At 44.2% G+C, this 16,055-nt stretch overlaps 1 protein-coding gene across 1 annotated transcript; it reads left to right on the top strand.

Moving 5' to 3' along the window:
• The first annotated feature begins 342 nt into the window (after nt 1-342).
• On the top strand, nt 343-14,761 carry ctsk (cathepsin K). The gene is made up of 8 exons (XM_070966488.1): nt 343-426; nt 1,780-1,903; nt 5,693-5,815; nt 7,868-8,020; nt 10,994-11,212; nt 12,354-12,519; nt 13,651-13,759; nt 13,919-14,761. Exons 2-8 carry the CDS (start codon nt 1,781-1,783, stop codon nt 14,016-14,018), a joined length of 993 nt encoding a protein of 330 aa, XP_070822589.1. The 5' UTR covers nt 343-426; nt 1,780; the 3' UTR covers nt 14,019-14,761.
• The last annotated feature ends 1,294 nt before the right edge of the window (nt 14,762-16,055 follow it).

The following is a 16,055-nucleotide window of genomic DNA, read 5'->3' as shown; positions in this document are numbered from 1 at the left end:
TATTGATTCTTGCACAGCCAAAAACTAAGCACATGTTCATATTTTAAAATGATCGGATAAATAATCCAAGTCCAAGATGGCATTTTTATTAAAAATCCAAGAGCCTTCTTCATTTTTCAAGCCGTGGCCCAGAATGCAGCAGAGTGCTGAGTTCACTGCCGGCCGCCGTGAAGCTTTCAGAGGTGCCCGTGTAACCCGACACCTGACATCATCTGCTTCTCACATCTCTGCTATTTGAGTGAAACCACATGTAATTCCCCTGCCTGGAAAAAAAAAAGAAAGAAACTCCTCCCCAGACCTGAAGCTCCCATTGTACTTCCTAAAACTGAGCAGATATAAACTCACACACTGACCTACTTTGACAGCAGCTGAAGTCGGAGTCAGACCCAGAAAACTTCACCAAACTCTTTGACTTTCGGACTTAAGGTAAAGTTTATGACTTTATTCTTCCTGGTGCAGAGTTTTACTTTCAGTTTTGTGAACTCCGTCTGTTGAACGGGGCTGCTTTTACAGCGACTGAAAATCAGTCTGCAGGGATTTGACTTGACTAACACGAATGTTTTGCACTAAAGGTGAACCAGTTTGCACAAAACTGAGCTAAACTGCACAAAAACCAGACAGAATTTATGTCACTGCAGGCACTGATTTCTCAGTAAAGCCTTCAAGTTTGACTCTTAAGATTTCCTCCTTTTGAATTTAGGCTCTCATCAATTCATACATGTTTTTTGCCAAAGTATTTAGTCTTAATAGGATTAGGATTAGACAGTACATTTGACCTCGACACCTTAATGGAAATAGTTCTGGAAGTCAGAGCTGCAGCCTTAGCTGTGAGCTGAGCAGAGTTAATGTGGCAAACTCATGGAAAAATAGAATAAGAGCCATTTGAAAACATTTAATATGAAATATTGATGCTTTATGTGCAACATGAATTCATCTTTAAAACATAACGACTCTACCAGGAGGAGGACTGTTACGAGCGGTGCAGCACAGAGTGCATGTTTCTCAGACTAACGGTAAATGATTTGCATAGATCACGAAACCCTGCTATTTAAATCACGACATTTCCATCAAACCACTCAAGGCTGAAGACATGCGAGATGTAATCAATGTGTGTAGGAAGCAGACAATGCACAGCAGCTCAGCTCACACAGCCTCAAAGCCAAACAGGCAGTTTGTTTTCTGCCTTCAGTTCAGTTCTGCTTAACGGGTCGACAGCCTTTGCTGGAAACAATGGACTCAAACGCAGACTAGAAGCAGGATGTAGTAAGTGGAAAGAGAAGAAGCTGATGAATGACAGATGGCAGGAAGGCCGAGGGAAGCAAAGGTGGAGAAAAGATCAGACTCGTGAATATTTTACGTCTGGACTTGAAAATGCTTTGAAAATGAACCCCTGACGAGAGAGCGGGGAAACTTTTCCAACACAGCAACACAAAGTTAACCTATTTATCTCCCGTGTTTGGTACGCAGCAGCTGGCAGGTCATATCCATTTTCTTCAAATTCCATCGTGTCTTGAAAAATGCATTAAGTATTTTCCCCAGACTTAGACTCCAGTGGACACAGCTCTGTGCCACCGGCTGCTGGACAGGATGCAGAGTTTCCCCTCAGCCGTTGGAAAGTTTCCTCGGAAATATAAACTAACAAGCTGCTCGTCCTCTGTGGAGCACGAGGGACACCCAGTGAAACCGATCTACAGGAACCCAAACGAAGCGACGTTTCACTCAATGCAGGTCTTTGAGGCCTGATCCTGAAACATGAGGTCTTCTGTGCTGTTCTTGCAGGATGTTGCAGTGCGTCTGCGTGTTGCTGCTGGCAGCTTCGGCCCTGGCCCACCTGGATGAAGCCACTCTGGACGCCCACTGGGAAAAGTGGAAGGTCACACACAAGAAAGAATATAATGGCCTGGTAAGTGTCTGCTAGTACGTCCCACATCTGAGAGTTTAGACTTTTCACCACAAAGTCCTCTGAAACTTAAAATAAGAGTACAGCAAGGTCAAAGCATACAAGTGACTATTAACACTTAAACCACGATCATTTCAGCAGTTCTGTCGCCTAAACCAAACTGTAAAATCAAGCACTTTAAAAGCTCTTTGTGACGTGCTAAGCAGTAGGTTTGAGGACATTATGTAATCATATATGTGTATATAATATATAACATATGATATATGTTATTAGGACTGTTTGTTGCACATCACAACTATGTAAACCCCCATAATCATCTTCTTAAAATCTCTCTTGATGTGTTTCCTCAGTGAAAAGTAAAGGTCAGAGACAAAAAAAAACAAAGACAAAACGTTAATTCATTTATAAGCTGCATACTTTGATGAATCTGTGTGCTTTTGTGGTGAAGCCTCACATCTTATTGAGAACAGAGTTGTGAACTAAAGATCGGATTTGCACAAACCAAACTGTCCTTCGAAGAAAGTTTATAAATCCTGACAGGCACATCTGACTTTGCATGCAAAAACTCAGAAGCTGCAAATTTCCTGAACAGGAATTGAGAATTAAAGGGCCAGTGTGGAGGATTTAGCGGCATTTAGTGGTGAGGTTGCAGCCTGTAACCAGCTGAATACCGCTGGCAGCCTTAGGAGAAGCTACTGTGGCATTAATGGGAATGTTTGTCATCTTTTCATCAGAGCTGCAGCCTCAGTAGTTCTGGAGAAAAACAGTTGACTTCCTGCTTTCCGTGTCTTTCATCAGGACGTCTTTCTTGGAAGCTCCTTATCTGTGTCTGTTTGTATGAATGTATGGGCGCCTCCTGTCTTCAGGCTGCTTGGACTCCCTCCTCTCTGTGTCTGTCTTTGTGCTTCAGTGAATTGTTCAGCTTGTGGACGTCTTCGTGTTTGACTCACTGCCTGTACACAGCTGACTCAATTTAACAGCCGCTCGGTTCTGTGTCTCCTCCCGTTCAGCTGGCCTGTTTCTGCTGTCGCCAGTCTGGTGGATGTTTATTGAGGAGGAGGCAGCTCTGTTTAGATCGCATCAAACAGAGCAGATGTTTCTCAGAGGAGTTTTAGTGACTTGATGTCGATGCTAAATCTCCATCTGGATGGTGTCATTGTTCAGCGTTCAGTGCTTTATGTTATTCGTATGTGTGGGGCCTTATTTTATCATGAAAAAGGATGTGGATGATTTATTGATGACTGTGAGATCAACAAGATAAGAGCAGGAAGCCGTTAGTCCAGATAGGACAGAGTGTGCTGGGTCTTGTTTTATCGATATGGAGGAGGTCATTTAAGGACAGCTTCAGAAAATCTCTGCATTTACCTGAGAACACCTGCAAAACCTTTCATATCCATTTCATTAAATCCAGAACTTTTACTGCCATAAAGTATTTTAAAAGATTTTGTGCTGCAAGTGCACTGAAATGTTTAGATTGTTGAAGTGTATAAACTTTTATTGATGGATGATAGCACATCATCAGCATATAGACGGTTTTTTCTGATTATTGGTGCAGACGTGAACATCTGAAGGGTCCTCGTCCGTTTCCTTTCACTGCTCTGTTGGTGATGAGGAATGTAATTGCGTAATTGCTGGCAGGATGATTTTCCCTGGATATGTGTCTTGTACTGTAGGAAGTGTCTCAGGGAGGTGACTGGAGATGATAGGAAGCAAACTTCAATGTTAGAAGCGTAGTAGAAAGGTACAGTACAAGCAGCACAGTTGGGTTTGATAATGTTATGTTTAATCATTACTTTTCCTCGATGTACGACACATTTCCGGGTCAAAAGGTCGTCTGTGTGAGAAAGCTTTGAAAACACCGAGCTCAGAAAATTCACACGGAAGAGATTATTAATGCACAAGCTGTTTCTTCATTTCTACTTCTGCAATGTCCCAACAGGCGACCTGGCTGCCTTCTAGTCACAGACTGTTATCTGAGATCAGCTACAGCGCTTAAATCCTCACAATGAATCAATTAAAAAAGAAGAAGAGGTTTCAGCTCGGAAAACAACCGTCATGTCAACGTTTACAGAACATAATACTGTCAGTTATCAGGTGTCCTGTGCCTCTCAAACCATTCATAACGAAACAGAAGTTCTCTTTCTGCTTTGAGTCCGGTGAGGACGAAAAGATGAAGCTCCACCTGCAGCATCACTAACAGAGCAATATCAGATGTCATTAACTCTTTAAAACATGTTAAAACACATCATGTTTTTCTTTTATCAGACACAGAATTGGCCGTGTGCGGTAAGAGCTGCAGGAGACAATCACGAGTGGAAAAACATTAAATGTGAGGCCGGCACTGGTTGCTCCACTTCCTTGTTTTTGGCCCGCAGAAACAAGACAGATGGAGTTGGAGAACAGAGAATGAAAAGTAAAGCAGGGCAGGCACAATGAGAATTTACAGTGACTTCGTCCTTCTCATCATTAGCCAGTAATTCAGAGAAGTTGGTTTCCAAACGGCTGCAGGCCCACTTCAGCAAACTGTTTGTTTTCTTTGATGCAGGATTTCCCATTAACCATCCAAATGCAGCCATTTGAATCCCGGACAGAAACGTCTCCTCAGTGCTCGGCTGAGGCTAACTGAAGCCCTCGTGTTTGATACTGAGCTGAACTGAACGCAGCCGTGAGCAGGTGTCAAAAACTTCCCGCAGTGGAAACTCCTCTCTTATAATTCCCCCCTTTTCACTTCCGTGTCGCTAACATTCACAGTCACTGTTTGTGTAGTTTCTGGCTGTGGCAAAGAAAGGAAATGTAATTTAGTTGGTGTTAAAGCGGAGTCGACTGTGAGTTGACTTCCTGAGCGCTGGCTGAGCATCTGTCATCCCTCCGCTCTCCACCTCCGGCTGGAGGTCACCACGCTGCAGCTGTGGAGTGTGTTTGTTTGCGTCTCGGTGTGTGTTCAGATGCACGTGTGCAGTTTATCTGCATCTGCATGTAAATGCATGCATTTCTTCGAGTGTGTGTGTGTGTGTGTGTGTGTGTGTGTGTGTGTGTGTGTGCATATGATCGTTAGCAGTGTGTTATTTACATTCCTGTGTAGTCAGCAGATCAGAGTGCAGCTCTCTCTCTCCCATAGTGATTTTAATCAGTATTCCTCCAACAGTTCCTCTGATTCAACCCTCCTTGAACGGACATCAACGTAACAGAATCAAAGTCTCCTTGCATCATTTGCATTTTCCATTACTGGAATGGATATCAAGATAGAAATGGTGATTATAGTTATGCTAATGGTTGTTAAGACCACGAATATTAAGTAGAGCCCGGCTGTTTTTTAGGTAGCCGACCAAGCATTGGCTTATCTTATTCCCATACTGTGACATCCACAGTTTGCAAATGAATGAAAGCCTCTTTCTGAACAGATGACATAGCTGTGATGAGATGCAGATATTCTAAAAGTGAAGGATAATTTAATATTTTAAGGCAAATGACAGTCGCATTGGACAGTTATGTTGCTGTATTAGCTCTACAAGGGAACATCGTTATGCACTGGTTTAATTGGCCTAATTAATGAAATGGGGCTGTAACACAGACAAGCTTCCTTTCCTTGCTAATTAAAACATAAATTTGCCCTATTTGCCCAGATTAATTTCCTTTAGCTGTCAGGTTTCAATGCAGGAAGTTAAGACTGAAATACACCGGAGGTGGAAGCAGAATGTGTCACGTTATGACCTCCTTCTGAGGCCCATCAGCGCCTGGTGAAAAGAAAAGGCTGGTGGACTCACAGTGACACATGCACTTGTTTTGTCTCAGGGTGAAGAGGGGATCCGCAGGGCCGTCTGGGAGAAGAACATGCGCATGATTGAAGCCCACAACCAGGAGGCAGCGCTGGGCATGCACTCCTACGAGCTGGGGATGAACCACCTGGGCGACATGGTGAGTCTGAGGCGGTCCAGCATGCTCGGCTGTCATATCTGACCAACTGTCATGGCACCAGCTCGCTGCCTTTCACACACCTCAAGATCTGATTTTGAATCACACATTCAAGCTGCAGCCAGCAAGTCTTTTCACTGTCGATCAATTCGCTGATTGTTTTCTGGTTTTAATTTCCCCTGGCCCAAAGTGACGTCTTCAGATGTCTCCTTTTGTCTGACCAACAGTCCACAACTCAATACATGCCAGTTCATTCAGAGGATATTTAGCCTGGGACAACAAAAAACAGAGGAATTATTCATTGTTTTTAACAACCATTGGCTGAGGATGAATAAAAATGCACAGCACACAGCAGGCAGATGATGGTTTGCATAGTTTGTCAAACAGACCAGAAGTAGGTTGCATCCCATAATGATGTTATACTCAAAGAAACACACACCCTGACAAGCACTTCGCTATCAGGCTATTATTCATTTCAGGAACCCATTTCTACAGAAAAAAATACATACTGACACAAAAATGGCACCAGAAATTTGTCAAATGAGGCTTTCTGGGAAGCTCATGTCTGTCTCAGGGGAGGCGAGCTCCTCGTAGCTCTTCTGTATTTCAAATGGATGAAAAAGAAAAGCAAATCCTCACTTCTGAGAAGCCGGAGCCAGAAAATGTTTTGCAGTTTTGCTTAAAGGACGACTAAAACGAGGATCTGATTGTTGATTAAATAGTATTAATTTTCTGTCATTCGTCTAATTGTTGCAGGTCCAGAAATCGATAAGCTTTGATCCACTTTCAGCTACAGTCAGTGCATCAGAGCACAGGCTGACATACAGCTGTCATTAGCAAATGTAGCGAGTGCTAATTGATTGGTCTGCTAAGTGCGTTCAGCATTGAAAATCCTGTTTCATTTCCCCACCAGAGCCTCACATGATAAGACAGAAAGCCCAGAGGGACGTCATGAGGTGTGCAGCGAAACCTGCTCAGTGCCAGACATTCGTTTCCTCTGCAGCTCTGCCTTTGAGCTCCCGTCAGCTCTGCTTTTCCCCTCACTCACGAACGCCGCGGCTCATTGAGGTGAAACAAAATGGCGGTTTGCTGCCCTTAAATCAGCCGCAGCCAGTCACATGTATGTCAATATGGGTCATGACTGATGGCTGCTCCTGCATCGAGACGCCGGCTCTAACAAGCTGTGCGTCAGAGGTGGGCGGGAAACGAGGTGCGCGAAACGCAGCGCGCCGCCGCTCGCCTCATTTATTAGTGACAGGAACATGTTTGCACATCCGGATTGTGGATAAAGTGCCAGTTTGATGTTCATGCAGGAACAGGTGGCGGGTAATGAAGGATGTGTTTCCATTTTCATTTTGACTGGAAGCACTTAAGTGAAATGAAAGACATTAACAGATGGTCTGTATTTCTTCCGTTAAAGATCTTCCTGCTCGCAGACTGAGCTGTAATGAGAGCACTGGGGAGCTCTATTAATAATAAATGACAGGAGTTTTTAAAAATAATTGCTGCGTGTGGTTTAAACAGCAGTTTCATTGTGACAGCCAGCAAACAGCAGGAGTCATTCTTCATTTCCTCTTTCGCTCGCCGTACTCTGCTCATCGTTGTTTGTAAGCTGTGCAGCTTTCTCATGTGCACTTTTGTGCACTTCTGGTGTCACTTTTTGACATTTGTACAGTACAGAAGAGTGACATTTCACTTTGGAGTAACTGCGTTAAAGCCGTCTCTTCATGAAATGCTTTTCATCCTCTGTCACCCTGCTGAATCAAATCCTCCCTCTGCCATATCTTCTTTTACTTCTTCTTCTTGTCTTAAGTCTAAAAATAAATCCCCTCTGCCTCTCTTCTCTTGTTCCTGCCCCAAAACATTTCTATCTCTGGAGATTATTCCAGGAACCGAGGAAGCTTTCATCCCGTGCATTGTCAGCGCGGCACAACCTGTAACCCTTCACTTCTCCTGTTTTTGATCAGGAAGCTCAACCTGCTGCTGCTGCTGCAGCGGCCTGAATGAAACATGAAACATGGCGTGAAATCGAACTGTGTGTGTGTGTTTGTGCAGACGTCGGAGGAAGTGTCCGAGAAGATGACCGGCCTGCAGATCCCCATGATGCACGAGCGCAGCTTCACCATGGCTCTGGACGACGACGTCTCCAGGCTTCCCAAATACGTCGACTACCGCAAGAAGGGCATGGTGACGTCTGTGAAGAACCAGGTCAGAGGTCATCCATTAACGCTCCCTGTTTCTGTGTATCCAGCTCACCAGGACTGATTTGGTTACTTTAGCAGCTTTCCGGGGAAAGGTTTGTCCTCGTCCTCGAAGCCTCTCTCCAGTCCATAAAACCAAAATCTTTTCTTCTGAACGTGAAGCAGCTAAATGGAAGTCTATCATTCTTCTTCTTTTATTTGCACCAATGCGCTTCAGTGTGAAAACATCTTCCACAAGAACAAGTCCAGGCTTGTGCTGGAGGGACGAGTGGACTCATTCTGGCCTCAGAGGGCAGAAATGAGCCTGGATGAGGTGAAAACTGTGCTTAAACAGGTGCGATAGAGTGAGATGAGTGCATGATCAGAAGTGTTTCATACAGTAACTTTTAGTTTTTGAAGAGGAAAGACTTCAATGATGAAGAAAAACTCGTTTATTGAGTGAAAGCACATGTGACACTTAGAGCCACACACATGCAGCCATGCAGGAAATCCCACCGGTCGACTCTTAATGCAGGAAGCTACGCTGAAAGTTCATCTGTGGGCAGAAAAGTGGAAGAACCTGTTTGTGAATGAAACAGAAGCGAGCAGCGCTGTCGTGTTTCAGCACGTGATGGCGTTCGTTTGAGGGTTTGCAGAAAACTGAGAAAAAGTTCCCGAGGCTGTTTTTTTTTTTTTTTTGGGAAGAAAACACAAAACCTCTTTGATTTCTGCAGGGAAACGCGGCTGCTGGAGGCAGGAGCGAAAATAATGACATCAGCTGGGAACAATGTAACACATTTAAAGCAAACTGCTGAAATATTAGATCAGAAACATGTAAAGAATAGTTTCTATTTTATGTATTTACACCTGAACATGATGGAAAAACTTTGTGGAGCTCATTCTGGAGATACGAGGTTTCTCCAGCATGTGAGTGGGGAGGTGGCCTCCTCCAAAGAGCTGCAGCACCTCAGAGAGGCTGAATCACTTTCATTATGTGGGAAATATTATTGAAAATAGGCTTTCAGAGAAATACCTGCATGAAAACATCCTCCGTCCCTCGTTAGTTCCAGCCTTCGTTCACACTCCAGAGAGGAGTTTCACGGTTAGAGAGCGACCACGTCAGCGGCCGGAGGAAACGGCTCTTTCTCACCGCTAATGGACTTTTAAACAGAAGAACGGCTGTGATTATGAAATGTAATCAGTCATTAGGAGAGGATGGGACAGCTCGGCCTTATTTATGTAAACAAGGTTTGAGCAGAACAGGAAGTGCATAGATTGAAATATGGCGTACATCTGTGCTTTCTGCCAACAGGTGGATGAGCAGCAGCGTGATTTGATGTTATCTAATGATCATCAGAGCCGATACTGAAGCACAGTTCATCTTTAGTCTGCATTCTTCATGTGTTGTTTGGTTTTGCTGAATATAAAGTGTCTGTTTTAGTTTAGTTTTATTGGCACTGAGGTCCAGTTTTAATGTTTCTGTCAAACAAAAACAGATTTTTGTTATTTTTTTCTAATAATTTAGATGCAGATATTCTTTCTATCAATCCACAAATTCAGTCTTATTTCTTACTCTGATCAAAAATAAAACTAATGATCGAAACTTCTTTAAAAAAAAATGACTTAGCTGGCTTAGTTGGACAAATTTAAGCTCGACTTTTACTTTTATCTAATTTAATTTTCAATTTAATTAAATTATGCTTTAAAAATGCTTTGTGAGCATATTGCAGTGTGAATAGCTAAAAAATTTAGTTGAAACACAATTATCTTTAAATCCCCCAAACAGATGCTTTCAGAATCAGACTTTAATTTCCAGTAATAACACTAGCACCCATAACAAGGTCTGTGTCAGTTTATGCAGGGCCGTTGTCGCCCTCTGGTGGACGAAGATCAAACTGCACTCTCTGCTCCCTGCTGTTCATGAATTATGCAGCAGCCTGGCTGCACTCTGTGCATACTAACAGCTCTGCCGCTTCCTCCCCGGCTCCTTTTATGATGACTGAATCGCATTTTGATGTTTTGTTTGTCTGAGGCAAATTTCAGTTATAGCAGAGCTCAAAGCCACATTCAGAACGTCCCCCGGGGGACTGACGTGATTACACATTTACAAAGTCGTTAATTGGAGCGGCTCAGAGCAGCAGAGTGTCGGCCTCTTTTCCTTGAGGAGGAGCAGCAGAGGTGTTCAAAGCCATAAGAGTTTATATTTATTAATACTGAACACAGCAGCTCTGTTCTCCTTTTTGTGAAGCTGCTCTTAACTGACACTGGAAACATCGACTCAGACCAGGTTATTTTGGCTTTTGGGTACATTCCTTAAATACACGACATGGCTAAATGTTTGTGAGAACCTGAGCACCACGACACGTGAACATGAGCTTTTCCACCAGATGCTGAAGAACATCAGTGAGGTCCAGCACAGATGCTGGTCATCAGGTCTGACTCACAGTCCACGTTCCAGATCATCTCAAAGGTGCTGGATTTAGACAGGAAAGTCTAGAAAAGACAACAGCTTCCTGTCCTCTTCACCCTCTCACGACCCCTCAGCTTTATCTCGTGACCCTGTGCGAGGGCCCTGGCCCCCGGGTTGAGGGTCACTAATCAAAGATTTCATTAACACAGCAGCAGTGTCTCAGTGACGTATTGTTCATTATCAGCCCGGCCTGATAGGACATTTCTCACAGTGTGACAGAGCAGTGACGTTGTTTGATGAGACAGACAGAAACGCTGTCAAAGTCTGCCTCCTAGTGGACAGACAGGAGAAGACACGTTTGATTCCCTCAGGCCGATGAAGCATTGATGCAGCGCTGAGATTTGCTCTGATCGGTCATTTATCTGCCAGTTATTTCCTCCAGTCATCAAACGTCTTTCTTCAGATTGCTTTTTTCCTTTTTGTGTCCTTTTTACTGATTTTCTGTGATTTAGATAAACGTCTGCCTTACTTAGAGTCTACATATAAATGATTCTTTTATACCATCTAACCAACCATGCTTCATCCACTCAGGGCTCCTGTGGCTCCTGTTGGGCCTTCAGCTCGGCCGGGGCCCTCGAGGGCCAGCTGGCCAAGAAGACGGGCAAGCTGGTGGACCTCAGTCCCCAGAACCTGGTGGACTGCGTCAAAGAGAACGACGGCTGCGGAGGAGGATACATGACCAACGCCTTCAAGTACGTGCAGGAAAACGGAGGCATCGACTCCGAGGAGGCGTACCCGTACATCGGAGAGGTGAGGAGGCCTCGCTGCCGCGCAGAGTAAATTCTCTTCAGTGGTTCATTGGTCATAAACCATCGTGTGTCCTGGGAGTGAAGTGTCCTCGGGAAGTGAGGTTGCCACATCTTTGCACGTTTCATTTCTCTTTCCTGTCATGTGTTAAAGCTTCTTCCCTTTCTGGTGCTGGTGTGACATCCTGTTCTGTGGCCATAAACCACAGCGACCCCCGTTCTAATGCATCACACTGTTCCACGAACAGGCCAGTGGAAACATATTGAAAGAGGATTATCACGTCAAACTGAAGCTGCTGATGAGTAATCGATTATCAGGATCCTCCAGCCATTTAGTGATGAGAAACAGGTTTTTAAAGACAATTTGATCAAAAATCCTAACTTTTAGCACCAGGCGTCACACCCCAAAGACTTGATCCAAAAGCAACAAAACCGGCCGACCAGCAGCTTTAAAGCTTCTGCTAATTAACACAATTCATCTCGTTTAAGCTCATACAAGAACTAAAGTGCGAGACAGGACAGAGCCAGGCCAGCTGTTTCCCTGATTCCAGTGGCATGAGAGTGGTACTGATAATGACATTAAATACAGTCTTACATAAATCCAGAATCCACAAACAGCAGAGCTGCAGACACAGACTGAAACCAAGCGGTCAGCGGTTCCTCACTGGGCAGCCAATCACGTGTCACACATCATGAGCTTTATTGTGTTTGACCCTTAAAGCAGCAGCAAACATGTCAGTGGATGGAGGTGATTTAGCAGAAATGATGAGGCAGAAAGTCGTTGTCTTACAAAGCAAACACAGTTTCGTCTTTAGTTAGAGAAGGAAGTGAACTGTATGTTAATGATCAGGTCTGCACAGGGTCTGTCCACCAGGAATGTACCGAGGCTGTGTCACATGAAACGTGCATGTGACAGGAAAATCATCAGCACACACAGCTGCAACAAATAATGATTTCCTTCGTGGTTTATCCATCGACTATTGTTTGGTCTGTAAAACATCAGACTCCATTGTGATAAAACCCTCAAACATTCATTCGTAAGACAAAGCAAAGCAGCTTTTTCAGCCTGAGTTTGTTTTGTCTCTGAAGAGAAAACAGCAAAGAAATGTTCCAGCTATTAGACTCCCCCTTTGTGTTGCGTGCAGGACGAGGAGTGCCGCTACAACTCATCAGGCATGGCAGCCCAGTGCAAAGGCTACAAGGAGGTCCCGGTGGGCAACGAGCACGCGCTGGCTGTCGCCCTGTTTAAAGTGGGTCCAGTGTCTGTGGGCATCGACGCCACCCTGAGCAGCTTCCAGTTCTACAGCAAAGGTCAGTGAAGCGCCCAGACGTGACTTTCAGTTTACCTCTTTACTCTCGCTCAGGCCTGTAATTCTGAATGTTTTGGAATATTTTCTTACTGTAATGCAGTTCAGAGCAGAGACTCCCTGCTGGTGGTGTGTTCACGGACGCTCTGACTTTTAAAACTCCACAGTGGTCTACTGAACTGCACCTTCATTAACGCACTAATGTCTCCTGGATCTCATTGTGTTTTATCGCAGTCAAATCTAAAACCTTAAATGTTGAAGAATCAAGGGTTCGATGGATTTTTGTAACTTTATATTTTACATTTTAAAAAACGTGGTGTTAAACGTGCTGTTTCCAGAGTCTTTCTGCACTCTGATTTCTGAAGTTGTCGTTTCTGGAGCTGATGTGGTGTCGCAGCCTGTCGCCTGCAGCTCTTCATCTAACAGATCGCTGCTGTTGTTCCCTCTCGTTCCATTTCTCCCTGACGTGTTTCAAACTGATCCGCCGACAAAAACATGACAAAATGCCTGTTGTCTCGCTGGTCGATGCATTTGTGATGAACGACCGCAGTGACAAATACAAGGAAGGTGAAGCAGCAGGATGTTGCATTCGCAGTACCTTCATACAGCTCTGACACAGTGTGTGAAGACAGCGAACGACAGCTGAAATGGAAAAATCCAGGCCTGCCCTGAACACACCACCAAAGAGATTTTTAACCTGATAATGACTTTAACAGTGAAATGTTCGCTGTGTGAAACACAAATAAAACACAATGTGATCACCTGATCTGATCCTTTGTGACATAAACTGACCTGAAAACAGTTACAAAGACAATGTATTTAATGTTCTTCCTCATCAGCTTCATTGATTTTTGTAAACATCTGCTTATTGTGAAACTGAATATGTTTCACGCTCCAAAACCACCTGTTTGGATCATTCCACAGGTAAACAGGTTGATTGGTAACAGGTGAGAGGATCATGATTGGGTGTGGAAGGGGCGTCCTGGAAAGGCTCAGTCGCTCACAGCGAGGATGGAGCGAGGTTCACCTCGTTGCTGGTGAACAGCTGTTTTATTTCCGTGTCACTCGGCGTTCAGACCTGCGTGGAATCGCTTTTGTCTGTCGGATCTCTGACGCTCTTCCATCATGCTCCCAGGTGTTTACTACGACCCCAACTGCAACAAAGACGACATCAATCACGCCGTGCTGGCAGTGGGATATGGAGTGAGCGGGAAGGGGAAGAAGTACTGGATCGTCAAGAACAGGTGGGTCACGTCACCTGTCTGAACGGCAGCAGGTGGCTCACGAGGCCGCCAAAATGAAAAGGCTGGTTGTTTGCCTCCTGACAGACTGTTCGACTCCCGGCGATGCTCAACAACTCTCTTTCTTCCGCCTCTGTTGCATCTTTTCTCTCTCCCTGACAGCTGGGGCGAGGAGTGGGGCAAAGGCGGCTACATCCTGATGGCACGTAACCATGGCAACCTCTGCGGCATCGCCAACCTCGCCAGCTACCCCATCATGTGAGGAGACGAGCGCGGAGCTCAGAGGAAGACGTGGGAGGACGGAGGAGCTTTGCTTAGACTACTAGCCTCAAAATGTTCATTCCAGCATGTCAGCGACCACTACAAGAAACGACAGATCCCACTTTATGTTTACGCAGCGCGCACGTTTTTAAATTACCCTAAAATACAAAGAAATTCAGCCTGGACTTTAGGTTTTTTGGAGAGAACCTCTTCCAGTGACGAAAGGGCTAAATGGAGTCTGATGGATGTCTTTAAAAATGTCTGATGAGGACATTTGGTTATCTTGAGTTATTTGAAGCACTTTGAACGCCTTCAGTCTTTACAGTTTTATCTCCAAACCAGCAGCCGCCCGCTGTGGTCTCCTCCACACAGAACCAGTGTGAGCGCCTGCAGGAAGTGGTGCAAATAACGCTAAACCAGACCACAGGTTGGTTTGGTGCCAGTGCGCCAGGCACGGCCAACACCTCGCAGCATGTTGCAGGTAGTCGGCGTTGTTTTCAGTCCCTAGCTTTAATCTTTGAGCACAGTTTGTGTGGAAGCTAACAAGGTGTAAACTCAGAGTGTCAGGAAACATTGCTGGCCAATGAGAGCTCTTCCTTTCCTGTCGATGCAGTCAGCTCCTCTAAAATCGTAATCGGTGTTTCTCTTGATCACGTCGACTTTTGTTGTTGTTGTTCTGTTCAGCACTTTTCTGATGATCAAACTGATGTTTTCTAAGAAATTAAATAAAGATTTAATTTTGAAGTTGAATGCGTCGTTTGGGTTCTTCGTACTAAAGAAGAAATGGGGGATATTGCTGGAAAGTTTAGCACTTAGCGACATTTTGTAATGAGGTATTTTCTCTCAATTTCTAGCATAAAAACACTGCAGTTTGTCCAGTTTGTCCAGTTTGTCAAAGCGCTGTAATTCTGTCAAACGAGGACTCATTTTATTTTGAAGCATCAGTTGATTTCTGAGGATATACAGCACGTATGCTACATCGCAATGATACTCAAATTGTGGCCCCGGCCCCAAATCTGGCCCTCTGACAGAAACTCGTGCGCCCCTGAGGAAAGCTGATGTCCTGCCTTTCATACTTTACATTAAAACGTTTACATGACTTTTCACAAATCTACTGCAGAGAAGTTTTATGTTGATGTAAATCCTGTAACATCTAATACAGCCCCTGAATACTGAGGAGAGGCCCAGTTTGACCACTGACGCCTGATAAACTCAGGAGATAAATAACAGATAAATATGAGACTCTGGCCAAATTCCTGATTCAAACTGAGGTTTAACCTGTTTGTCCTCACCTGCTAACAGGAGTTAAGACTTAAAGCAATAAAAAGCAGATGAGGATGTCTGTTAAACATCAATGCTGACACTCGAATCCTTTGCTGACCTCTGATTCTGATGTTTCTCTTCAACCACAGTCACGTGAGATACTTTGCAAAACCTCTGCACTTTTAAACAGTTCGTGTACGATATGCAGAATAAATCCCAGAGCTGATTCAGCGGAGATGAGGACGGATTGATCCAAGAGCTGAACTCATTGTGAAACTGAATGTTACTGAATAATGGACCAAAATATTAATGATCAGTTCCTAAAAGCTTAAAAATTTTTTGTTCAAAATGTTCAAAACTAATGTCCACTTTTGCTGCTGTAATACCTGAAATTTCTCCACTGTGGGACTAATAAAGGTATGTCTTATCTTATCTTATCTTATCTTATCTTATCTTATCTTATCTTATCTTATCTTATGGTTTTCTGTCTCAGGGTGACATCTGGGCTGATGTTTTCTACAGTCTGTGTCTTGGTATCATGCTGTCATATCAGACACTGTGTAGTGGAAATACAGCATACAGTATAAATATATTATTACACACTCTGTCAGGGCCGTGTGCAGATAATACAGAGGAAGTTCATATTCACAGTGCATTTATTTACAGATCTGGTATTTCATATGATTCTTATTGATTTAAGCTCCTCTGGCAGAGTTCATCCGTCCGCCCATCCAGCACTTCAGTCAGAGACCTCAGCAGCATCTGGCAGACGGCC

The sequence above is a fragment of the Chaetodon trifascialis genome, chromosome 7, assembly GCF_039877785.1.
Source record: "Chaetodon trifascialis isolate fChaTrf1 chromosome 7, fChaTrf1.hap1, whole genome shotgun sequence".
In the NCBI taxonomy this organism is placed as follows: domain Eukaryota; kingdom Metazoa; phylum Chordata; class Actinopteri; order Chaetodontiformes; family Chaetodontidae; genus Chaetodon; species Chaetodon trifascialis.
This window is presented reverse-complemented; position numbering and strand designations above follow the sequence as displayed.

What these genes read in the sequence shown, in the direction of transcription:
- ctsk (XM_070966488.1), top strand. Translation starts at nt 1,781, where the DNA reads ATGTTGCAGTGCGTCTGCGTGTTGCTGCTGGCAGCTTCGGCCCTGGCC. An exon ending in TGAACCACCTGGGCGACATG is followed by an intron (nt 5,816 to 7,867) that starts GTGAGTCTGAGG and finishes GTGTTTGTGCAG; the next exon opens with ACGTCGGAGGAAGTGTCCGA. An exon ending in TACTGGATCGTCAAGAACAG is followed by an intron (nt 13,760 to 13,918) that starts GTGGGTCACGTC and finishes TCTCCCTGACAG; the next exon opens with CTGGGGCGAGGAGTGGGGCA.